We start from the raw sequence: 27288 nt of genomic DNA, 5'->3' as shown, positions 1-27288 counted from the left end.
TAAGTCCACTGTCCTGAAGCGGCCATGTAACAAAGCAGCCAGACAGGGCTGTGATTATATGAGTGCGCACCTCTGACAGCGGATGACTGCTCATGATGAACGCTGGACCTTTATCATGACCCCGAATGTGACTCTTCAGGCTGTACTGAGAGCTGAAGGTCTTCACACAGCCATCGCTCGTACAGAAAAACGGCTTCTCTCCTGGAACAGAAAAAGAGACCATAAGAAAAGAACCGGACAGGTTCTCTCATCTAAATAAGGTCTATCTATCTATGTTTATCTATATATCAATCTATCTATGAATTAAAAAAATAAATAATTCTGGGTTAGTATTTACGATGAATAAGAATTAGTTTAAATTTGATATTTTTTGTTTTCATTTTAGCAAAAGCTTTGCTAAAGCGTTTTAAGTGATCTTCTCTATGCTGTTTGTTCCACTATCTGTACCAATAATAATAATTTTACGAGTTAGATGCTTCTTATGCTTAGTAAGACTGTATTCATTTTAAATAATTCTGGGTTAGTATTTACGATGAATAAGAATTAGTTTAAATTTGATATTTTTTGTTTTCATTTTAGCAAAAGCTTTGCTAAAGCGTTTTAAGTGATCTTCTCTATGCTGTTTGTTCCACTATCTGTACCAATAATAATAATGTTACGAGTTAGATGCTTCTTATGCTTAGTAAGACTGTATTCATTTAATCAAAAAATACAGTAACATTTTAAATATTACTACAATTTTAATATAACTTGTTTTCTATTTTAATAGTTAAAAATTTAATTTTCTAAAGTGTTTCTACATAATTGTTTTTGGTTGAGTATCATGTTTGTACATCATGCTTTTATGACTCATATAATATGATTGAGAGAGAATATGGAACTCAAATCAGAGCAGAAAAAAAAAAACCTGAGCAAAAATATGCTATTTGGTGCAGTTGCTGATATTATATGGCCAAAAAGTGAGAGAAAATTCTGATCAATCTTTATAACAGTATTGCAGATACTTACATAAAATAATATAAATATCAGTTTATTAATATCACAGTAATATCACTCTATATCTCCCAATAATATGTATTAGTAAGATGATATTTAAATGCTTAGTTTTATAATCAAAGCTCTGTTAGTTTTTATTGTGGGGGAAAACACATAATGCAATGCAATACAATAATGACAGAGATAATAACCGTCCCTAAAAAACCTGATAGATCACATTTGAACACATAAAAAAAAATATTTCAAGTAAACCTTAGTTGCTTCAGTCCAGTAAGTTGAAATATTACTAACGAAAATCAGTAAGGACTTCACAGCAAAAAGACGCATGAACAACAAGCTGAAGGGGGACATCTCAACAATTAGACTAAAAGACCTTTTATTTGCTCAAACTTATAAAATATCAGTCAGACATAGGGATGGGCGATATCTTATCGTTTGCGATATACCGGTAAAAATTCTCCCCACGATAACAATCAGTCTTCCTGCGATAATAACGATAAAGTCTAGTTGTTGACATATTTCTGTGTGCGACGGTGCGGAGCGACATCACGGAAAGTGGACGTGAAATTGAGGAGTAGCCTATATCGCTAAATGAGGAGCTCGAGCTGGAACTGGTTTGGTTAGGGCTGTACAGTGCACAAAAAATCGGTCTTAATAAATGTACTACAGTAGCACGTGTGCGATACAGTTTTGCATGTGTATGAGCCTGTTTACAAAACTGTTATCCAACAAAGATATAATTTATTGACATGCTTTTTCTCCAAATTAACTTAATGACATAGTCGAGTGTTTGAAATACGTTTTTGTGACCAGACGTGGTTTCATATTACAGAATGATAGTATTATATACAGTGATAAAGGCCATGTCGATTAACATTGCATTATAAATATGAATATACTTTCCTTATAAAAATAAAAAAAGAACACCGATAAACAATATATTTTGTGCAGTCGTATGTTTATTTTCCTCAAGTTTCATCAATTAAAATGCCTCTGCCTCCCTTGTGCGTTTTATTCAACGATAACTGAACACTTTCCTGGAGCATCGTCAGTATATTACTTCTGCTATGCATATGTGGAGTTTCTGTGCAAGAGCGCCCTCCGGCTTCCAGTATGAATTAAACCGTCTTCACATTACGTGTGAACTCATTAACCTCTTAAGACCCCGCAAAACATTTTAGGATTTTTTTTTTTATGTCATTACATTGTTTAGAGCATTAAAAAAATTTAAACAAACAAAAAATCATAATATTTCATTCATAAGTTATGCTACGTCCTTGGTAGTGGACATCGGGACTCAATTTCTTAAAAATAAAATAAAAAGACATGCATAAACAAAAAAAAATTATTATTATAATTTTTTTAAATCACCAATACATTTTTAGTTTTTAGGATTTTTTTTTTACCAAACTTTGTATAAAGATAATTCTCAACTATGTTATAACAGATTGATTTGATAGACCAAGGAGAGGGGGTGGTCATGGTGAAACATCCAAACATTAAGTATCTCTGAAAAGCCCTGAATGTGCTCTGTACAGGACATCCAGACTGTGGCATGTATAGTCTCAGAGAAATTCACTACAGTATAATGTCCTCACATGAGGATGCAGGGTCTCAGGAGGTTAATGCTCACCCTATGTTAAGTAAAAAATAGGAAAGATAATACTTTTCTAAAAAGAAACAGGATTCCCTGAATTATCGTCATTGATATCATTATCGTAATAAATACCAGAAATATCGTGATATATTTTTAAGCCCATATCGCCCATCCCTAGTCAAACAACAGAAGGCATTTAGTAGATTGTGCAACAGGTTTTTAGGCAAAGTTTTGATCATGTTGATAAATTAGAGGCCTTAGAAATGTGCATATCAAATATGACACTGTAGGCTTTATAGGGTAAATAAGTTAAGACTTCGTCAGTGTATTGCTTTCATTTTGAGATCATTCATGGGGCAGACTGCCAGTGGCTTACCAGTGTGTGTCCGTACATGTGTTTTCAGGTGATGACTAGCAGCGAAAGCCTTACCACAGCCATCATGATCACACCTGCAGACACAAACACAATAGTACCTCAATCATTACTAATATGCAAAAGTACCACATTTATGATTTAGTAGTTGTGTACTGGCTGCACATTCAAGATGAACTCATTATTGTCAATGTGAACGCTCGGATCACACCTCTGATTGGGTGCTGAAACAGATTTCCTCACCGGAATGGTTTTTCGCCCGTGTGCGTGCGGATGTGCTTCCTCAGGTCACTGAGTGTGGTGAAGTACTTGGTGCATCCCTCTGATTCACAGTTAAACGTCTTGCCAGTGTGCAGCCTCTGGTGTGCTTTCAGTCTGATGAGAGCAACACAATAATCATGCAGTTTAGTCAGGTTTAGTCATTGAGCAAATGCCTTCATACAAAATACAAATGAATGATGACAAATTGTTCATTTTTTAAATGAACACTTCGAAGTAACTAGATGCAAAGCACCAAGTTTCCACCGATGAGGAAGGGCTGGGTTGAAAATAATGCTTAATTTTAATCAAGCTTCACTTATATCGATTCTTAGATCCGAAGATCAATTTTTTTGTGTTTTCTGTTGATGTTCTGTTTGACAAAACTCTACGAAATATTATTTGTAGCATGCCAGCCAACTAATAATCGTGAAATTAAAAAAAATTTAATTATAATAATTTTACTACTGATGTACAACTAAATGTACAATGTCCGAAGAACGCGTAAAGTTGTCACTGTAAACAATGTCATATTACATTTATCTCAGAAAAGCCATTCAATGTCAACAAAATCGTTAAGTCAGCAAGAACAAAATAAGAGAAGAGCATTTTGCTAAATATATGTGCACTATATTACATATTCATTATACAGTATTTTTAATTAAACTGTTGATGCTGTTGTCATTAATCGTTCTATACATAAACACAGGAACTGAATTTAATAGTTTGGACTATCAAGTAAAAAAAAAGATACATTTTAAGATTCAATATTATAGTAAAATCACAGGGTGGACAAAAATCACAGGGTTCTCTGTATAGTTTACAGCATTTATTTAGAAAGATTTTTCCTTAAGAAAAATTTACATATACTGGACCTGACATATCCAGATGAATCAATACAGAGTCAAATCGAATTAAGAGCTTGCAAATAAAATTGTGCAATCTGTGTCAATACCCAGCTGTACTGTGATGTCTTCTGATTGGCTGTGTTGCATTTCATGTTTATTATACAGTTATAAAAAGTGTGATTTCGGACTAGTGCGATTTCACTCTGAACGGGGAAACCCAGTGTGATACAGAAATTAAATCCAAAAAACCAATAGAACGGCCTGCACAGGACATTAGCAAACAGAGGCTCACAGGAAGCGAGTGGCAGCAGAACTGTGGCTTCTGGCTACCAGTCACATGAGCATGAGCTTCTGTGAGACCCCAATACAATGCAATCGCTGTCTAACAGCAAAGGCCACAGTAGGGCAGGAGCAGCTACATAAGCATGCAAATGTAAAACGAATAAACAGCGCTTCGTCCTCATATTCACCTGTAGAGAGTGTTGAAGGCTTTCTCACAGCCGTGAACATCACACTCAAAGGGCTTCTCTTTTGTGTGGACGCGGACGTGGATCTTCAGGCTGTAGGACGTGAGGAAGGCTTTGCCACAGCCCTGCTGGTTGCACACGAACGTGTATTCACCGCGGTGCGTTTTCTGATGCGTGCGCAGGTTTCCCGCCGTGCTGTAGGTGCGCGTACAGCCCTCGAACATGCATTGGTATCGCTTCACCTGAGAGATGGACAGAAAGAGCCAGCGGTCACAAAGAGAGATCGGGAATAACGGTCTCCAATAGAGAACAAAAGGCATCACTCAGATGAACAAAATGTTTCCTTTGTGTCAAACTACCACAAACACCACTTTCCCACAGAAGCCAGGCTTTACAATAAACAAAATATATTTTTTCTAAAATATCCATGTAGAGGAAAGACAAATGTATCAATTAATACTTTGAAACTTTGAACATTTTTTGAAAATCTATTTACCCTTAGGCCATCCAAGATGTTTGTTTGTTTGTTTCTTCATGGGAACAGATTTGAAGAAATTCAGCATTCCATCTCTTGCTTACCAATGGAGTGAATGGGTGCCGTCAAAATGAGAGTCCAAACAGCTGATAAAAACATTACAAGTAATCCACACCACTCCAGTCCATCAATTAATGTCTTGTGCATAGAAAAGCTGCGTGCTTGTAAGAAACAAATCCATCATTACGACATATTTAAAGTCAAACTTTTGCTTCTGGCCAAAATACTAGTCCATAATCCATAATAATGCTTCCTCCAGTTTTCTCTCACATCAAAACCGACCAAAATATTTGTTTAGAGCTGTTTTGGCTTTTAAACGGTGCTTGATCTGTGCATATTTCTCTCCTGATTCAGACAAGGTGAGTTTTTCACAAGACATTAACTGATGGACTGGAGTGGTTTGGATTATGGTTTAGACTCTCATACTTACGGCACCCATTCACTGCAGAGGATCCATTGGAGAGCAAGTGATGTAATGCTACATTTCTCTAAATCTGTCCGATAAAGAAACAAACTTTTGGATAGCCTGAGTTGATTTTCATTTTTGGTTGTACCATTTCTTTATGTGGCATGTGGGTCAGATACATAACCAAGTGGTTAACTCACATGGCGCTACCCGTGGTGCTCATGTGTGCAACATGACATCAAATCCGGCTCATGACATTTCCCAATCCACCCACCTCTTCTCTCTTCATTTCCTGTCATAATACTGCCCAATGACTGCCATACTACTGATATGACTTCTGCAACATGCATTCTGTGCATATTAGACCTGTGCAAATTTTCTGCATGCACAGAAAATAACCTGCTACGTTTAACCAAAAATGCAGTACACAAAAGAGCACATTGCATGCAACACTGACAGTATCTCAGTTTGATTGACCTTTCATTTCTAGTGTGATGTGAGCTTTCTAACACGGTCACATTGCTTGCCTATTAAAATGGTAGAATGTTTTGATTTCATGCTGCTCTTTCTGTCAAAAATTATGGTAAAACATTTTTTTACTAAAATATTAAGCAGCACAACTGATTTCAACATGGAAAATATTTCTTGAGCAGTAAATTGGTACATTAGAATTTTGTACTTTGATTTAAGTAAGTTTTAGGAGCTCATTTTTATTCCATCTCCTATCCTGAAAAGTCTGTCTTGCAGGATTGACTAAGGCCCCGTCCACACAGAGACACGTATAGCTGTATACGCATACATTTTGATCGTATAGGCGTTTCGCCCACACGGATCTTCACACAGTGGTACAAGAGGATGTGGTGCAGGTCCTTCAAGAGTCACGCTCATCTTACCTGTCCATAAAGCCTATAAAAAATTTGTCTTAATGTATTTCACAATACGGGCCAACTCTGGCAAGCTGAACCTGGTTTCATCATCTCTGGTCTAGAATTATTGATGCATTAACAGTTTTTTTGTGTGTAGTCTAAAACATTTATAACATGCAATTGCCCTAAACAAAATAAGTTCTATTAATCAACAATTACCAACCAATATTACAATATCAGGAGTTATTATTTTATTCTATATGCAGAATTCTGCTCAAATGTTCCATAAGCTGCATATATCATAACAATGGATCAATAAAGCGTGTCCTGCTGTGTTTGGGAAACACTGAGCTCAATTCTGAGTGGTTTCCGTGTGGCCCTGAATGACCTGCACCTCTGTGTGTATGTTTCAGCAGCAAACAGACTCTCTTTCACATCAAGCCACTGATCAGTATTCAGCAGCAAAACCTCTCGTCGCAGACATCTCTGCTCCTGTGAGCAAAGAACATCAGGCCGTGAGATAATGCTGATCTCTCTATGCTCTTAACAGGCAAACACACAAAACAAACTACATAAAACACAACAATAACTCAAAAAACACACCTTACTTAATTTGTTCTGGAAATGTCATGCCCACTTTAAGGCTACAGTCTAGCCCAAGTGTCATTTTTATCCTCATATGGTCTACTGCAATGTATTTGTCCTACTATTGAACTTTAATGATGCATCACATCATTTGCTGATGACCATGTCATCTCAGTGCTTACATTTTCATTCAATTATGTACATAATCAACCAGGGGCGTTTCTTTTGAGTAGGCAAAGGATGTCTCCTCAAGAAACTATGAGAATATAATTAATATTAAAAAAATAAAACAACACGGATTTTAGTAAATATGACATTAAAAATATAAAAGTCACTCGCTTTTATAAAGTAACGCCGTCCAACAGTGACACCCGCAGCTAAAGTTACAGCAGAGGCTTGCCTCCCTTCAGTCCATTGACTTTCAACAGAGACCCCATAGCATGCCATGACTTTACTGGGGGGTAATTGAGATGAATGGGGGAAAGCAATGTGAGAGGAGGCTACGCTTTCATCATGCTATAATTGGATATGATCGGTTATGATTGGATGTGATTGGTTGGCGCGATAAATCCTACCTCTTGTTTTTGTGCGAGCTCTCAGCCTGAATGAAGAAAATGATGATGTTATTGACTAATTATAATTCTGGGAAGAAAAAAAAAAATTCACAAAACCATGAAGCCTGTTTTCAGCATTGATAATCAGAAATGTTTCTTAAGCAGCAAATCAGCATATTAGAATGATTTCTGAAGGATCATGTGACACTGAAGACTGGAGTAATGATGCTGAAAATTCTGCTTTGATCACAGCAATCAACATTTTACATTATATTCACATAAGAAAATGTATTTTACATTTTAATAATATTTTAGTTTTTAAGAAAATAAATAGGCCTAAAAAATACAGCCTTGGTCAGCATAAGAGACTTCTTACCGAAACATCAAAACATCTTACTGGCCCAAAACTTTTAAACAGTAGCAAACATGAATATATTAAAATTAATTTTAAAATGTAAAAAATCCAATTATTTCAGTGTCTTGTGCATGTGAACCAGTTAAGGCGGGGTTGCCTATTCAGAGCAATGTCACAGATGGGTCATGTTTAAAAGGTCATGAGAAAAAAACACCTGAAAACATCGGATTTAAGCATAATATGAGCGTAATTGGGTGCTGTGGCTTACGCTGTGAATGTAGCTGAGCTCTCATACATTATCAACATCATCAATCATTCTCTGAATACATTAGCAAGAATAAAGAGCTCATGTAACACAATGTGACCTACAAAAAAGACAACTACAAACATATCCAAGTATTTAGGGTTATTATGAGACAAAGCCGTGTAGATGTGGATGTGATGAATGACCTTTCAATATGTGTGTGTGTGGCACAATAGGCAGTAAAAGCCGGACATTTGGAAGTCTGTGTAACGCAAATAAACCACCTGGAGCAATTTGTTGCAGCCAAATTATTATATTTCTGCTTCGCGGTGGCCATTCCACATGAAAAATACTACATTATGACTAATATTTGAATGCTTTGTGTAAGCCTCTTAGGATTGCAAGATAATGATTAAACAGTTCATCAAGATTATTTTGCTCAAACATATAATCACGATTATTAATCACACTGTGATTAATTAATTGTGATCATGTCATCTGAATGTCAGCTTCAACACTACACATTGCATTGGCAGAGATCTCGCGCCTGTGCTGTGAGTGAGGAAGAGCATTTAGTGTTCAGACTGAGTCATCATCATTAATCACAGAACAAAATGGATGTGGCACAATTAGCTCAGACCTCCCAAAAACACACTGCTTGAGTTTAAAGATCTGCTAGTGATGCACCGAAATTTCGGCAGCCACAACAGTTTTGAAGGGCTGGAAAAGTATCCACTTTCCGATGACTGCGCACTTCACCCTAACCAAAAATGATGCTACAGTAGCAAAATGTTCAATTTGTTTAGTTGAAATAGTGAGAGGAGGCTCAATGCCAAAGAACCAACTGAATTTAATTCCCCAAACTTTATTTCCATTTCATTATCTAAAACTTAAATTTTAGCTTGTGTTTACATTAGTTACAAGTATTGTTAATTTTGATTACATTTTAAAAGATTAATTACATTGTTAAAGCTATATGCATTCATTTGATTACCACCAATTTTTTTTTTTATAAATTTGTATTAAACCATAAAACAGATTTCACAAAAAAGAAAACAGACAAAACTGAATTTCTGAAAGAATAAAACATTTCATAGGGCCAGGGCCGTCCTTAGCTGACGCGGGGTTCAGTGCGAGGTAGGGAGCGGGTCCCCCCTAGGTTCGTTCGCGATCTCGTTCTGGGGGGCTGTCCCGTCGGTCCGTTCGCCACGGGGCCCACTGCAACCACACCAGTTGCACCCACCTAAGGAAGGCCCTGCATAGGGACCTATAATTGTTCTATTTTATACATTTTTATTAATTTGTTAAAGTTATAGGAATTCATTTAATTTAACTTTTTTATTATTAACATTTAAAAAAACCATTAAGATAGAATTTAGGAAAAAATTTAATGCATTTCATAGGGCACTGTTACTGTTAACATTTAAAAAATGTAAGTCATTCCACATGCTTTTTTATGATTAAAATAGATTTAAACCATTGAAACAGACATCAAAACGGAAAACATGGAATTTGGGACAAAATAAAACAGATTTCAAAGGGCACTATTATTTGAATACATTTTTAGATTGTTATATACTTATGAATTAAATTAATTAAACATGCGTCTTGATTATTATAATTGAATAAAACCATCAAAATGGCATCTAAAAAGATTGAAAAAAAATAGAACAGCAATCAGAATTTGGGACAAAATAAAACTGATTTAATAGGGCACTATTATTGTTGAAATTTTAATAAATTATTAATTTGTTCAAGCTGAATTCAATTATTTAGACGCGAGTTCTGATTATTAACATTTAATGAAACCATCTAAATGAAATCCAGAAAAAATTAAAATGGAAAACACGGAATTCGGGCAAAAAACTAAATGAAAAATTGAGGAAAAATGGAAATGGAAATTTATAGGGCCCTATAATCAGTTTAAAATCCAAGTGGTCAGTGCATTAACATCTGACGGACTTCCAGACTGGATGTTTAGCATGCGGTTAGGGCAGTGTTGGGGAAAGTTACTTTGAAAAGTAATGCATTACAATATTGCTAATTACAAAAAAAATTAATTACGTTACTAAGTTACTTTTTATGGAAAGTAATGCGTTACGTTACTTTTGCGGTACTTTTTAAATCTGGACAGGGCTTGCTTGTTTGTTTTTAAAGTAAAAAAAGTTATATTTTTGGCAAATATAAAAGCCTTTTCACACCAAACGTGAAATGAATGCGCCTCAGGCTGAAGGGAAAGTACATTTACGTCCGTACAGTAGAATGCAGAAGAAGACATTTCAACACACTTCAGCAGTAACACAAATGTTTGTCTAGAGTAATTTGTGCTTATTAGTACGCTTGAACTGGATCATCGAAGGTCAGAAGCAAAGACATTGGTTAATAGAATGGGATTAAATACATAAAGGATATTTGTGTTGTTTAACATTTAATTATTGCAGGTTTGCGTCATATTCTGAGTTGCATTATTTTTATTCATTTTGAGGAATACTGAATCTGTGTTTTTTATTGTGAGTAAGATGAATTAATGCATATTCATATTTATTTTAGAACTACAGTAACATCTTCTGATTTCTCTCAACAAGGGGACAGGAGAGCTGCCAATCAATAAATTGGAAAAAAGAAAAGTAACTTGCGTTACTTATTTGAAAAAGTAACTCAGATATTCTCTTGTAAATGAAAAAGTAATGCGCTACTTTACTAGTTACTTGAAAAAAGTAATCTGATTACGTAACTTGCGTTACCTGTAATGCGTTACCCACAACACTGGGTTAGGGCCAATGGTCTTTTGTGATTTAGCCAGACTCACAGACAGAGGAAGTTTACTGGAGCAGCAACCAGCCATAAGAGCAGAGGACGGCTGGATCCAGAGCTCTGATGTGAAATCATGTGGAAACACAGATCCTGTGGGGAAACACACCCATCCCCTATCCCAGCTTATCTGATTTGCTTTCACTGAACAAGCAGATCTGACTGACGGACACGCAACGGGCCTTACCGGTACAACCAGATTTAACACAAACAAAACAATGAGGGTCGTCACTGAAAGCAATGCTCTGCTCACCTCTCTCTGCTTGGTCTCGGGGCACTCGGAGTGTAGCGTCAGCGTTGCGCCCTCGATGTTTCGCGGCATAGGAGTGGACCCCGGGTTAATGATGAACTGTATCTGGTCCGGAGAGATGGTGTGGTGTATGTATCCCTGCGACATGCAATCCGGGTCACCCATGAATGCCAGAGAGCCCTCGTCCCCCTCGCACTCTCCCTCCGGCAGGAAGGTCATGCCGTCCTCCTCGCCCTCCTCGTCCAGGCGGATGGGGTCTTGCTCGATGAGCACGGTGGTGCGATCGTAGACCCTTCCCGAGGAGGACGATGGTCCCGAGATTATGCCGTCGTCTTTGTCATAGTTGGCCATCTTGTCCTCATCTTCCTCCTCTCGGCCCAGTTTGTCAACATCCTCTTCCTCGTCCTCAAAGAACATGGCTGTCTCCGTGAGAGGGCCATTCTCTCCCATGATCCTGATGGACGAGCTCACTCCTGGGTTCGTGTCCACGTGCTTGCTTTTGTTGCGGCTGGAATACATTCAAAGAGGTTTAAAACAATATTCATAGAACACAACGCCAAGCAATCAAATGGAAAACAGGATTTATAGGCCTCAATCATAGACTAAATTGTTTTGTTTTTTTGGGTAATTAAAGATGAAATAAATAAATAAAAAAATTCAGTAAATGAAATAAAGTTGAAATAAGATACAAATATAAGATGAAAAACAAATGAAAACAACAACAAATATAAAGCTGAAATAAAAGAAGATAAATATCAGATAAAAAACTTAAAAAATATATTACAAATTATTTATGGTAAATGAACTTAAGTTAAAATAAAATTATATAAACATCAGATGAAAAACTTTGCCTTGGCAACTAACTTAAATGAGTTATGTTATGCAAGTACTAAAATTTGTAAAACTAAAAATTTTATAAAAAGAAATTAAAATGAAATAGAAATAAAAAGTGAAAAAAGCTACTAAAATGTAAAACTGAAAATATATAGTTATATCAAAATTAATAAATGCTATGATAGTACATAATTAATACTAAAATAACACCATTCCTCGCTGAATCGTTATAACAACCGCAGGTTATTATAATGATTAAATGAGGAACAATAAGGAAATAAGTCAAAGTCTATTACAGTGTAATGTGCGCATTATCAATAAAACATTTTAAAAAATGCTAAATTGTAAGTTTAGGTACATTTACATAAATCAGTATAATTACAATGAAAAGTACATAATCAACATATCCGTTTTACAGTATTGTTGTAATAAGAGGTATTCTAATATAAATAACAAACACGTAATGTGTTGGGAAAACAGCACCATGTCTCGTACTGTCACGAGAAACTGGGACAATGCAGGGAAACTATTTTTGGCCGGTGTTAGAGTAACTACAAAACAACCAGGGTAAAGGTGCCTTTGCAAACTGAAACCACTGTAGGCACGAAACTCTAACCAAGACACACACTATGGTCAACCTAAAACAAAAATGACCCAGACACACCGGCTGTGTCGCAAAACCTAGCAAGCTGACTAGACAGACCGCACTTTGGACATCATGTTCTGAGTCGACACCTTTGATGCCTGAAAATATCAATAAAATGTTTAAGATTATGATGTTATCTAGGAAGACAGCTGACTAGGTTAGTATGCCCAAAAACGCTGTCTAGGAAGGCAGCTGACTAGGTTAGTATGCCCAAAAACGCTGTCTAGGAAGGCAGCTGACTAGGTTAGTATGCCCAAAAACGCTGACTAGGTTAGTATGCCCAAAAACGCTGTCTAGGAAGGCAGCTGACTAGGTTAGTATGCCCAAAAACGCTGTGACTAGGTTAGTATGCCCAAAAACGCTGTCTAGGAAGAAAGCTGACTAGGTTAGTATGCCCAAAAACGCTGTCTAGGAAGGCAGCTGACTAGGTTAGTATGCCCAAAAACGCTGTCTAGGAAGACAGTTGACTAGGTTAGTATGCCCAAAAACACTGTGACTAGGTTAGTATGCCCAAAAACACTGTGACTAGGTTAGTATGCCCAAAAACACTGTGACTAGGTTAGTATGCCCAAAAACACTGTGACTAGGTTAGTATGCCCAAAAACACTGTGACTAGGTTAGTATGCCCAAAAACACTGTGACTAGGTTAGTATGCCCAAAAACACTGTGACTAGGTTAGTATGCCCAAAAACGCTGTCTAGGAAGGCAGCTGACTAGGTTAGTATGCCCAAAAACGCTGTCTAGGAAGGCAGCTGACTAGGTTAGTATGCCCAAAAACGCTGTCTAGGAAGGCAGCTGACTAGGTTAGTATGCCCAAAAACGCTGTCTAGGAAGGCAGCTGACTAGGTTAGTATGCCCAAAAACGCTGTCTAGGAAGGCAGCTGACTAGGTTAGTATGCCCAAAAACGCTGTCTAGGAAGGCAGCTGACTAGGTTAGTATGCCCAAAAACGCTGTCTAGGAAGGCAGCTGACTAGGTTAGTATGCCCAAAAACGCTGTCTAGGAAGGCAGCTGACTAGGTTAGTATGCCCAAAAACACTGTGACTAGGTTAGTATGCCCAAAAACACTGTGACTAGGTTAGTATGCCCAAAAACACTGTGACTAGGTTAGTATGCCCAAAAACACTGTGACTAGGTTAGTATGCCCAAAAACACTGTGACTAGGTTAGTATGCCCAAAAACGCTGTCTAGGAAGGCAGCTGACTAGGTTAGTATGCCCAAAAACGCTGTCTAGGAAGGCAGCTGACTAGGTTAGTATGCCCAAAAACGCTGACTAGGAAGGCAGCTGACTGAGGCGGCATGTAAAGGCAGACAGTGTACACTATGAATGCCTTTCTCATACTACTACACAGTTACAAAGGGGACATTATGTCTCAAAATGATGAACATACTGTGAGAACAAAACCCTAATAATAATAATAATAATACACAATGAGCCTTAAAGCAGGTAAGGCTTCTGTCAATCTGGACACTTTCTAGAAGTTTCCATGTTCACTTCGCCATTGATGACAACCACAAGTCAAAACAGTCACATTTATCAATTCGAGCACACACACAGAAAGCCTCGAATACATTAGAGACATTAAAAACATGCAGTCTTTCATGTCGTGCAGTCATAAACGTGTCATATTCCGCTTAAACTGGAAATATGTTTTATAAAAACAAACGGGCATGTCAGTACTGCTAGCTGTTAGCTCACCTGTGTTTCGAAGCTCCAGTCATTAGTTCATCTGCTTCTGTCCGGTCAACATTAATAATATCCCGAAGACAAAAGGACTGAAATAATCAAGCACCCCATATTTCATATAATCACTAAAAGCGGTCGCATTTGATTAAGAATTCAGAGACAGGCTAATGTGCTAGCAGTCTCCATTCACATCAATGACAGGCGTTAGCTTCGTTAGCACGCCTTTAACACTAGTTTATACATCATGTCGTTAGACACAAGCGCAGTTAATTGGACGTTTTAACCGGTTAAAATGTAAAATATTCTGAACACGCTAAATATGTGAAAGTTAAAGCATGTAGGGTGGATGTATGCTAACAGATTTAGCATTGAGCAGAAAATCGAATGAAACCGAGACAAGCCATTAAAACACCTGAACGACACCGACACGCGCTTACACCCCCGAATAAAGCAGATTACAACCACTTCATGTATTTACCAGCGCTATAAAGACGCTCGAGGCCTCTGTAATGTTGTGTATCGGGTCCTGTCTGCTTTCCTCCCCAGCGGCACCATCATGAACAGCAGCTGAGCGCGCGCAGACTCCAGATCCGTTCACTTCATATCAGCTTCACACCACTGACAGACGCGCATCTTACCTCATTCATTATTAAAATCAAAAATTGTTTTAATATTCAATGAACCTGAGCTAACATGAACTAACAGTGAGCAACTAACATTAACAAAGATTAATAAATATGGTAACAAATGTATTGCTCATTGTTTTTTTTTTTATTTATTAGTTTTTTTTTGTGTTGCTCATTGTTAATTAAAACCCCATTTTTTTTAAATAGGCATGCAGATGCACTACCCAAACTTAAATTGTTGTAATTTATGAACACTTTGGAATACAGACATAAGGTTGGTCTCTTTGTAAAGAAGAACATTTTTAAAAAGAATTAAAGTATCAAAATGTTATGCTAGTTTAAATTTACTGTAAAGCAAATGCACTATATTAATTTTATTTTATATATAATACATATGTTACATAACAGGTTTTATTCTAAAATTGGTATAAAATGAAAGCCTTATGTCTAAATAAGTTATGTTCCAAATTTGAAGTTGATATGAAAAAATTGTAGATTTCATTTAGGGCGTTATACCACAAACAGCCACTGGGTGCTATCAAAACTCCATTCAATTTTTTAAAATGCATTTTTCTGTAACATATGTTGACATTTCTCTGTCAATATTGCTTCTATCACAAAATAACCACTAAATATGGAATCCTGAGACTCAGACCTTTCCAATGATATGTTCTTTGTCAAGATTATAAAAGTTTTGATTGTAAAAGAGCGTAATGCATTTTGTAATATGACACTTGACACCGCCCACTAAGGGGGAGGAGACCACCAAAATATTTTAAAGTACCATTTCCATGGTAACACAATGTCCGATTTCAAAATGGTTTTCACAGGATGAATCTTGGGCTTCTAAGCTTTCAAATGATATATGATGATTACTAAAGGATTTGATAAGAGAAAAAGCACCAAAAAAAAAAAAGAGTGCCAAGCGTCCCACAGGTGGGACGGTGACAGTTCAACTAACTAGACCCAATTGTAAAGTGTGACCGTATTTATTTAAATAGTGACTAACAACCAAGTCTGAGATTATGCTTCTAGCATTTTCTTTTTCTATATTACAAATGATGTATGTTGAGCAAAACAAATGCTCAATATTGTAGTAATGAACGAACACTTTGAAATACACCTTTTACCAACGTATTTACATTTTCTGTGTGTAAATTATCTTTAAAATGGTAAGAAATCTTGAAAATGAGCATGAAAATAAAAAGACAAATATATAGTGGCTATTATACTATATAATACTACAACATTTAAATTAAATTCTTTCCTTTATTTTGCATCTAAATAATGAGCAATTCTTTTGAAGAAAACAAAAGAAAAAGGCTAACACTGAGACTGTTGTAATTGTTGAGATTTAATATAAAAGAACAACTGTTTTTTATTTACAAACATCAAAATACAAATATATTTAATTAATTAAATAACCATTATTTTTCAACTAAAAACTCCCGTTTGTTTCGCAATAAAACAAAAAAAGCTTCAATATCGGTTTAAAATGCTTTGAATTAAATGGCAACTACAAAGTTTATCGACATAATTCTGCTGATACCTGGAAAAACTAGGCATGTGAAATAATAAAGGCAACACGATGCCGTACATTATTCAGGTAATTTATCGTGAATGTCTCTGTCAGAGGGCGTCTGGACCAAGAAATGCTGGAAAAACTCCTTCACCTTTCTTTTCTCTGTGAGATCTTGCTTTGTGGGGGACCTGAGCAAAAGGCCAGCAAAGATCGGGGCTGTAAACAAGGGACAAACGAGTCAGTAAAAAAGCCAAAGTCACATCCACATCAAACTCCCTGATGTTTCCAGGTTTTCCATGACTGTAAACAACATGGAAACAGAAACCAAAACTTTAGACATTCTTTCATTTCTAAACCAAGTGCATGACTAGACTTCTTGATTATGCAACTAATCTGTTTTTATGCCGATATCTTGGAAAGCAGGGTGGCCGATATAATTGTATTTAATATTTAAGAAACTTGAAATCATTTGAAAATGTATTAAAAAATAAACGTGTTAAATAAACATACTTATACTTTAGATGACAAAATATTTTTCACAAATAAATAAATATTTAATAAAATATAATTAAAAAGGAAGTAAACACTGTAACCAACAGGGCACTAAGTAATCTGGGAAATTTGTGTGCATTGGGAATCATATTTTTCAAATAAAGCCAAGGTAACACTCATTTTACATACAGCACACAGTGAAAATGACATGAATATGGCAGTGGGCAAATGCATAAAGCGCAGCATAATTTGAAATCACGAGTTTAAAGTTTGTCGATCGTGCGTCTCCAGTGAAGCTGAACTCTCCTCCTGTCCGCATTCAATTCCCACGGACCGAATGTCACGCAGAGAACACACTTCACAAGATCTCACAACTGGATCCGACTAAGTTTGCAAGGCTTTTGAAATTAGATGTTTATTAGAAAGTCAAAGATTTGTTTAAATGATATAAATGCGTATTTGCTATATGCTGACGGCAAACAAGAAAGTATTATAATGTTTGCCTTTCTATTACTAATAATATAAAAGCAATCGTTATAAGACTTTTTGTATACATTTTAATTCCTTTGTTTAAACGTTCTATCTGATTATTAGACAGACTTCTATCCGTATTTAGAAAGAACTGTTAATGAAAACAGCCAACCAGAGGGAGAATGTGAGCGCCGTCAAAATAAAAGTCCCGCCTTGAACGCATCGGCCAAACAGGAAAACTTATCGGCCGATGCCGATATTTTAAAAATGCCAAATATCGGCCGATATATCGGTCGACCACTACATTTTAGCAGTAGGATGATACTCGATGATACAGAAGTATCGAACGTGTCTTGTGTAGAATACATTTTCGAGTTCTGCTTTCCATTGAAACTGGCCTGTGCTCTCCAAATCTGCAGACAAAAATACACAAAAACAAGTAGTGAAAGTGCATTGTCAACCTACCTAAAATATTGACATCCAGCCGGTTGTGTGCAGAGTGCTTCAAGAGCTCCTGAAGAAAGGCCGTCAAATAGTTAAAAACATTTTTATGGCACTGAGGTAGCACAGAAATGATCTGTGGACAGAAAGAGAAAGGAAACGTGTCATTCATTTATTTATTTGACCGTGACAGAACATACAAACACAGCACTAGCAGAAATGGACACTACACTGAAAGAGGCATACTGAAGACACAAACCTGTCTACACTGGCTGCTGTCTGAGCAGGAGTCTAAGCACTGTGGGTAGAAGGAGAAGGGAATCACTGGTTCAGGAAGGGCATCGAGGAACAGGAGCAGGGCTTCAGCCACAGAGTGGTTACTGCCAGCTAAAGGTGCTTCAGGTCAAGGGCACTCAACAGTCAAGTAGGATAGAGACACATGGGTCTACACATAAAGCTTTTCAAATCAGCATATTAGAATGATTTCTGAAGGATCATGCGACACTGAAGACTGGAGTCATGATGATCACAGAAATAAATTACATTTTAAATATACTGTATATATTAAAGCAGAAAACAGTTATTTTTAAAAAATCACAATATTACTGTTCTTACTATATTTTTGATTAGATAAACGCAACTTTGGTGAGTAGACAAGACTTACATTTACATTTAGTCATTTAGCAGACGCTTTTATCCAAAGCGACTTACAAATGAGGACAACAGAAGCAATCAAAATCAACAAAAGAGCAATGATATGCAAGTTATATAACAAGTCTCAGTTAGCTTAACGCAGTACATGTAGCAAGTTTTTTAAAATTATATAATATATAAAAAGAAAACAGATAGAATAAAAAAAGAATAGAGCAAGCTAGTGTTAGAGGCCTTTTTTGCTTTTTGTTAATTGTATAATAAATAGCGACTTACAAATGAGGACAACAGAAGCAATCAAAATCAACAAAAGAGCAATGATATGCAAGTTATATAACAAGTCTCAGTTAGCTTAACGCAGTACATGTAGCAAGTTTTTTAAAATTATATAATATATAAAAAGAAAACAGATAGAATAAAAAAAGAATAGAGCAAGCTAGTGTTAGAGGCCTTTTTTGCTTTTTGTTAATTGTATAATAAATAAAAAGAAAACAAATAGAATAAAAAAATTAGAGAAGCAAGTGTTTTTTTTTAAGAAAAACAAGCAGTTACTAAATAAATAGAGTGCAAGTCTAAAAGAGGCAAGTTTTTTTTTTTTTAAGAATAGAATTAGAATAGTATGGAAGCCTGTTTCCGCCACTGAATAAAAAAAAAAACCGGTAATTGCGACTTTTTATCTCACAAATCTGACTTTTCTTCTCAGAATTGCGTGATATAAACTCGCAATTCGGAGAAAAAAGTCAGAACTATAAACTTTTATAAACTATAAAAATCTATAACTCGCAATTGTGAGTTTATGTCACGCAATTCTGAGAAATAAAAAGTCGCCTTTTTTTATATTTTTTATTCAGTGGAGGAAGTGGGTTTCCATAGAATAGAAAGTGCTAGAGTTAGAGGGTCAAAATAAAGATGGAAGAGATGTGTTTTTAGTCGTTTCTTGAAGATGGCTAAGGACTCAGCTGCTGGGATTGAGTTGGGCAGGTCATTCCACCAGGAGGGGAAAAAAAGGACTTCAGCTTGACCCCAAACTTTTGAATGCTAGTGGAATTTATTCAATCCTACTAAATATCAATAAAATTATACTTTTACTAAACATTTGAGTCTCTGTGAGCATAAGAGACCTCTTTCAAAAACATTGAAAAATCTTAATCATCCCAAGCTTCTGGCTGCCATTGTATGCTTTCCATGTACATTATTTTATATAGTTCGTTTATCTACATAGATTTTATTATTGAGAAATTATAATTCATTTTACAGTTAAGTGAATCAGCTAGAAACCCAGCTATGACGTGTCATTTTTACATTACATTAAAAAATGCAATAATTTATGTTCCAATTTGAGCCATTATCAATTGGTCTATAAAGACCTGAACAAAAAATTGTCAATAACATAAAAATAGGTTAAAAACATAAAAACAACCTAAAATGACGTGCAAATGACATACATTAGCAAAATCGAGAGTATTCTTTTTTTTTATAATTTGGTCACAAAAACATTTGATTTTAAAAGTTTACAACAGCTTTTATATTTTACTTTTCATTATTATTTTTTATTACGTTTTTGCTATCACAAAAACAAAGCGAGAACTCTTTTAGTCTTCTGTTATATTCTTGGTTTTTATTTTTATTCTGGTCCTGCAATGTGAAAAAGAGAACATACAAGAGACCACCAAAAGATTTTAAAAGTACCATTTCCATGGCACCGCAATGTCCGATTTCAAAACGGTTTTCACAGGATGAATCTTGGGCTTCTAAGCTTTCAAATGATATATGATGATTACTAAAGGATTTGATAAGAGAAAAAGGACCAAAAAAAAAGAGTGCCAAGCCCATACAATATGCCATGAATTATTCCATTAGGCTACGCTTGGAATATCTTGTTTTTTTTTTTCAAACCTTCACTTACCAAGTCTTTCTCCTGGTCTGTTTTAGCCTGGGCAATGCATATCAAAAATGCAAAAAGCTTCTAGTTAATGCAAACTCTGGACGCACGCTGAGTCAGTTCACACCACAGACATGAATCATACAGTGACCATGTGAAAGGATACGGAGAGTGTCTAAGCTGCCCGTGTCCAAACAATCCCGAATCTCCTCAAACTCGCTGCGTAGGCCGGGCTGTTGAAATAGCTCTTCCTGTAATACAGACATTGTCAACTATTTCACTATGGGTGCTTTCACAGTTCTTGGATGAACTCCAGGCATTGTGCTTCAATGTTTCCTTTGCAATCAGTTGATGAATCACATGTGTAATTGTGTAGTAGATTTAGTCAGTCATCTCTGAACAGCAAAGAATGGTTTGGGGAAGCTTTAATTTCTTGTTTCGGTTTACTGAAACAAATGCTAAGGCAACGGGTAGTGAATTTCCTCCACAGATTCCTGCTTTAGTGCTGGTGTTGCTATAGAGAGCAGCTCAATGGCTCCACCATAAAAAAGACAAACAGCTTTTAGCAGCACAAAATTACAAAAGCACAGTTTTAAGACGGAAAGAGAAAAGTTTAAGCAAGCTTAAAACACAATAATACATGAGAAAAGGGCAATCCTGACCTGTTTTTTTGCATAACGGAAGAGATGGTCCACCATCATCCATATTTCCTTGGGGATTTCTTGAGGTTTATCAGTCTCTGGGTTACTCACTTGGCTATTCGACTTCATACTCTGATGTAACAAATGAAAATTATGAGGCAGGTTAATCATTATCAGATAATTACAGCTTGTAACCAAGTTTTGATATATAGAATATTTATTAAATACAAGTATCCTTCACAGAGAAGACAACCCATAATGCATGACAGCAACTGCCGGGAAAAATCAATTCATTCACCAAGATTTTGAGTAGTGCGAAAGATTTTTTTTTTTTCAAGAAATTAATACTTTTATTCAATAAAGATGATTTAAATTGAACAAAAGTGACAGTAAAGAAATTCTATTTTAAATAAATGTAAAAATATATTCACATAGAAAACAGTTATCTTAATATTTCACAATATTACTGTTCTTCCTGTATTTTTTGGATCAAATAAATGCAGCATAAATGCAGCCTTGGTGAGAAGAAGAGACTTAAAAACATCTTAACTGACCACAAACTTTTAAACGGTAATGGACTACTAAATATCAACAAAAATGTAATTCAAAATTATTTTTACAAATATTTGAGTCTTATGTCATATCTGCTTAATGAAGTAGCAACATGCTAATGTCACGATATATTGTAATCAGTCATGAGTAAAGTCTCCCATGTGCATCATGTGAGGAGTGCAGTCACTTTAGGATGCTGACTCAGAAAGTAGCTGTCTTTTTAGGCAGTAGGAAGGTTTTAAAACATCTATAAGCATGGTTCAAAAATATAACTGTCTGTGAATCTGTCACAAATGGCAGTGCTCTTATAAAAATCACAAAGTCTGTAATGGCAGGATCTCACCAGCTCTCTGATGGTCTCCAGGGGCATGTCCTGGATGGGTTCTCTCAGCAGGCACAGGGTACTGAGAGACGAGCCGAAGCAGCTGGGCAGGTAGTTGCCTGTGATGGAGATGAAGTAATCTTTACCCCTCTCCAGATGCAGAACCAGGATGTCTAATGACAAAATATTTGTCTTTTAAATCACAAATAAAAACAATGCAGCTGTTTTTTTTTTTAAATATTTTAACTAATCTAGGGCTGTCACTTTTGATTATTTTGGCAATCAAGTAATCTACTGATTATTTTGACAATTGAGTAATCTGATATTTTTTAGTAATACAAATAGACCTAACTGAAAAACAGGTTTTAGTATGACTATTGATATAAATTAACGATGCGGCAATAATAATTGGTTCAAGTAAAGTATCAAAACCAAGTAATTACATGGTTTTATTGAACAACACTGTTAAAATAGGCCTTCATAATGTAATACACAAAAAATGAACATAACCAACTTAAGTACATTATGTATTATAACAAATACCTGCAGAGGGCACCAATGGCCTGGCAATGCTTCACTTTACTGCGTGATTCAATGACTTTTAAATCCATTTAGTTTTAATATTTGGCCACATGCAAACTCAGAGCGAGGGTTTAAACTTTTATTTTGAAATTGCGATATACAACAAATCTTTATTTAGAAATTAGTTGATGTATTCTCCTGTGTTGGCACACAGTTTTCTCAGATGAACCTTAAGCAACCCAAACTCACAGCATATGCAGAGGAAGAGTTTGTGGACCGAGCAGCTGAGATGGAGATGTGCTCCACGCTTGTAAATGATAACAGTGACACAACACAAAGCGCGTCAGACTTTATACGTGTTCCCAAATGAAACCCAAACAAACTTTAAGTACCTTGTACAAACCCTGATATTAAGTGAGTTTCAGACTAGAGTTGTAAAGAGGGGGGAAACTTCCAGTAAATTTCCATAATTTTTTTTAACTTTCGTAAACTTTTTGGTAAGTTTTTAGAAATGTACCACCCCTTTGCAACCATATTTCAAACACAATATTGTCTGTTTTTGCTTTATTTCGCCAATAAATACAGTTCCCAAAAAAGCCACATTAGAACCGTTGTACGCAGTGTTTTGTAACTGAATTAATCCATATTTTTAAAAAGAATCATTTGAGTGCATTATTCAATGTTGAATCTATCGGTTGTTTGATCAAACTGGCTAAATGAATGTCAATCCCTTAGTATTATTTATGCAGCTGTAACTGCAGTGTAAATGCATTCATGCCATCTCTGAGCTGCATTAAACAGTCTGTATAAATACATCCAAATGCCACTTCAGTTGCAGATGTCAAATTCTGCAGCACAAAGATTTTGTTGATACTGATTTCATTTGACTGGAAACAGCCTTATAGTGTCTTATTACTCTCATTGAATTAATTATTGACTGAATGTAAGAGTTTGATATAAAAGATGATGCATACATCTAATAAGGTTAAAAGAAATTGCCCCTCGGAATTAATTTACCAGGGCAAATATCACAGCTTAATGGAAAAGTAAATTTTTGTGACTGCTGTCAAATAATTGCAAATTAATTCTGTCATCATTTACTCACCCTCAAGTTGTTCTAAACCTTAATGAGCTTCTTTCTTCTGTTGAGCACAAACAGACTTTGACTTAGATAGTATGAATAAATACAATAGAAGTCAATGGCTAACGTCAATTGTTTGGTTGTACAGTAAAAAATGGGGTGAGTAAATGATGACAGAATGTTCATTTATGGATGAACTATCTCTTCAAGGTTTAATTGTGAACACTGACAGCACAGTGTAGTTTGTACACATTTTGTGTATTGATGACAAAGAACTGCTTCACGTAGCTGTATAATACACATCAATTATGTTCTGAATGACTGTGGCTTGGTTGCTTCAAGCAGCATTTTGCTGTCAGTGAAGACTGAAAATTATTGCAACTTCTTGTGCCACACCTGGTTAGGACACAGAGTTACGTGATACAACTGACGACATGTCACTGCAGCAAATACTGCTAGCTGTGAGTTGCTTTAACAAGAGGGCATGTAACAGCCAGTCAATCTCAATAAAACACTAACAGCTGGTTGTTTTAGAACTATTAACTAGATGTCACTCCATCTACATCGAATAAACACCAACACTGTGGCGAATGTAAGTGTAGCAGTGAATCCCTCTGACCTTGAGCCAAGAAGCCTTTAGCAGGGTTTGCCGTTAGCCAGGGCTTGCAGTAGGTGGGCTCGTCCAGCTTTGGAATGAACTCAAACTGACACGGCACCTGTCCATCATTATAAACGGTCACAGTCTTTGCCTGATGCTGCATGAACTTCACATCATGGAAGAGGAACTACAGAAAGAAACCAAAAGGAAATATAAGGCATTCATTTTCCATTTAAATGAGCATTACATATTCACAATACTATTCACAAGTCTGGGATCAGCACATTTTTTTATGTTTTTGAAGTGTCTTATGCTTACCAAGGCAGCATTTATTTGATCAAAAATACAGTAAAAACAGTATTAATGTTAAATATCATTAACATTTAAAATAACCGTTTTCTATTTTAAAACATTATAATTTGTGTAAATTATTCCTGTGATCAAAGCTGAATGTTCAGCATCATTATTTCAGTCTTCACTGTCATATGATCCTTCAGAAATTATTCTAATTAAACATGTGCCGGTATTAGGTAATGCGATATATCATGATAATGAATATGCACGACATTGTGAAACTGTCATCGATTTTTTTTCCAGGATTCTTTGATTTATAGAAAGTTCAAAAGAACCACATTTATTTGAAATAGAAATCTTTTGTAACATTATAAAATGTCTTTATTACCACTTTTGAACAATTAAATGCATCCTTGCTGAAGAAAGTATTAAAGTAAGTTTTAACCTAAATTTACTGACCCCAAACTTTTGAATATAAGTGTAAAATGTAAAAGTCAATGGCTGAATTATGGAAGAGTGCTAACCTCTCTTTGAGACAGAGACACTGAAGGAATACAATCATTCTCCATTCTGTCAATGTGCCTCACAATCTCTTCGAACGTCCGTTTATATGACTCCTCGTTCACGACCTTGATCTGTGCAGAGTAACAGCAGATGTCAGTAAGAGGACAGAGAATAAGGACTGGCTGAAGGATGCATGATCACAGCTGCTGTTCTCACCCCGATCTCTAGCAGAGAGCTGACAGGTTTGTGGTCACTGGTCTTCAGAGTCATGTGACTCTGGTAATGAAGCTGTTTAATGTTCTTTCCCCTCCACAGGATGCGGTCACACCATGCTGGAACTCGGCACTTCTCACTGCATAAACACAACAACACTGCTTAGATGAAGTGATCAGACCACTAATAACACTTGCAAACATCTTGCAATCACTGGCCATTTCCTACATTTTATTAAACTTCATGTTTTATTTTTTTGTTTGTTTGTTTTTTAGTCCACTTTAGGACTGAATGATACTGAGGGGGAAAAATAGCCTATTTAGTTGTTCTGTTATATATAATGCAATATACAGGAATTTTCATCAGATGGCATCTGCACAAAACCAGCTTTTCATAGACCACATTCCCACTGTTTTTGACTTATTCAATATGATTGATGACAACAGCTTGTCTAATAACATGTACGAAATGTTCAAATAAAGCTTTGAAAAAGTTTTATAAAATGGTAAACCTCACATTTGAACCATTTCATCATGAAAAAAAAAAGTTAATTCAAAATGATAACTGATTAATAAATTATTATATGTATTTGATCTGCTCCATAAATCATTCTAGATACCTTATCTGAATTGTTTAAATGTGCAGAATACAAGCACGTTTTTCACCAACCGGCAGGGCATGCAAATTCGGTCCTTTTTTGGCCAGAGAAAATCTGTACAGATGCTGAACGTAAATGTAACTCTCTGTAAATCCACTCTCTGACACTAGGTGGTGCTTATGGAACAGCAGAATTACAGCCGCTTCCCATTGTCATGGAAAACACTTGTTGGTTCACACTGAGCTCGTAGTTTTAACCAAAAGTTATCCATCTTATTCAAGATCTGAGGTAAACTATCTGTTGCTGCTTTCAGTATGGCTATAAATTTCACGCAATATGATATTCAAACTCACATTAGGCACTTTTAACACTGAATAAAGCACATAATCTGAACCTGAGATTATAATTGTCATAGTTTGTGTGTTGTTCCAGCCGCTACGTCACAGAAATAGAAACGGTTTCTAAAATAGAAACTTTGCATGTCGCCGTCGTGGCTGGTTAGGACAAAAACTCTGATTAACATGGAAAAGATACCTTTTACCGCATGTCATGTGTTGTTTCTGTGTGCAGTGTGTGAAATGAAATAAACACACACACACATATGATTCAACTATCAGTTGTCTATAGGCAAGACTTGCTGAATTTGATTTGACTATGTAAACAGTGCACATATTTAAAGGGATAGTTCACCCAAAAATGAAAATGTGATGTTTATCTGCTTACCCCCAGGGCATCCAAGATGTAGGTGACTTTGTTTCTTCAGTAGAACACAAACTAAGGTTTTTAACTCAAACCGTTGCAGTCTATCAGTCTTATAATGGCAGTCAATGGGCTCCACTGCTTTGAGAGTAAAAAAAACATACACAGACAAAACCAAATTAAACCCTGCGGCTCGTGACCATACATTGAGGTCTTAAGACACGAAACGATCGATCTGTGCAAGAAACTGAACAGTATTTATATAATTTTTTACCTCTGATCCACCGCAATGTCCGAACTGTCCTGAGTGCGTTCTCAACATCCGGCGCGTGATGCCAAATAAATACGTTTGAGCAAAAAATTCCACATTGTCTCATGATATATCAAAATCGTCTCCCATTGTGATGACCCGTACTTCTAAATATCTTTAGATCATCGCAGTGCCAGTGAACACGTCCGAAATTTCTCTGCACTGTGTAAATAATGAGTGACATGACATATACGCGTGACAGATTGCTTCCGCACATGCGTCTACTATCATAGATATGTATAGATCCATATTCGACCGCTCCAGATATGTTGACGTGTCTGCCTTTTTGGAACATATGGCGGCCCATAGAAACAGTCACTAATGAGGCATCTACTTATATATATATATCTATGTCTACTGTGCCAGAGCACGTACACGCGTCACGCGCCGGATGTTTTGAACGCGCTCAGACATTGTGGTGGATCAGAGGTAAAAACATGATATAAATACTGTTCAGTTTCTTGCACAGACCGATCGTTTCATGTCTTAAGACCTCAATCTATCGTCACGAGCCACAGGGTTTAATTTGGTTTTGTCTGTGTATGTTTTTTTTACTCT

At 36.1% G+C, this 27288-nt stretch overlaps 2 protein-coding genes across 4 annotated transcripts in view; both read right to left on the bottom strand.

Annotated features, from left to right (window-relative positions):
• mtf1 (metal-regulatory transcription factor 1) overlaps positions 1-14895 on the bottom strand; it is a 28723-nt gene extending 13828 nt beyond the window's left edge. The window contains exons 1-7 of one of the 3 annotated variants that reach the window (XM_016290364.1): positions 14790-14895; positions 14324-14400; positions 11149-11653; positions 4543-4781; positions 3210-3341; positions 2970-3043; positions 71-201 (exon numbers count right to left, since the gene is read on the bottom strand). In XM_016290364.1, coding sequence (XP_016145850.1) covers positions 71-201; positions 2970-3043; positions 3210-3341; positions 4543-4781; positions 11149-11653; positions 14324-14346 — 1104 coding nt within the window. In that variant the 5' untranslated portion in view covers positions 14347-14400; positions 14790-14895. The remainder of the gene's footprint in view (positions 1-70; positions 202-2969; positions 3044-3209; positions 3342-4542; positions 4782-11148; positions 11654-14323; positions 14401-14789) is intronic. The other 2 variants (XM_016290365.1, XM_016290366.1) reach the window with 2 other exon arrangements.
• A 1472-nt stretch (positions 14896-16367) lies between these two features.
• Positions 16368-27288, bottom strand: part of inpp5b (inositol polyphosphate-5-phosphatase B) — a 48368-nt gene continuing 37447 nt past the window's right edge. The window contains exons 11-19 of the mRNA XM_016290387.1: positions 25127-25262; positions 24931-25041; positions 24134-24299; positions 21933-22084; positions 21059-21169; positions 20563-20647; positions 18123-18250; positions 17888-17999; positions 16368-16675 (exon numbers count right to left, since the gene is read on the bottom strand). Coding sequence (XP_016145873.1) covers positions 16536-16675; positions 17888-17999; positions 18123-18250; positions 20563-20647; positions 21059-21169; positions 21933-22084; positions 24134-24299; positions 24931-25041; positions 25127-25262 — 1141 coding nt within the window. The 3' untranslated portion in view covers positions 16368-16535. The remainder of the gene's footprint in view (positions 16676-17887; positions 18000-18122; positions 18251-20562; positions 20648-21058; positions 21170-21932; positions 22085-24133; positions 24300-24930; positions 25042-25126; positions 25263-27288) is intronic.

This window comes from Sinocyclocheilus grahami, unplaced genomic scaffold (genome assembly GCF_001515645.1).
Source record: "Sinocyclocheilus grahami isolate Dianchi unplaced genomic scaffold, SAMN03320097.WGS_v1.1 scaffold258.1, whole genome shotgun sequence".
Taxonomy (NCBI): Eukaryota; Metazoa; Chordata; class Actinopteri; order Cypriniformes; family Cyprinidae; genus Sinocyclocheilus; species Sinocyclocheilus grahami.
The sequence above is the reverse complement of the archived record's forward strand: the minus strand, read 5'-3'. Positions and strand labels throughout refer to the sequence as shown.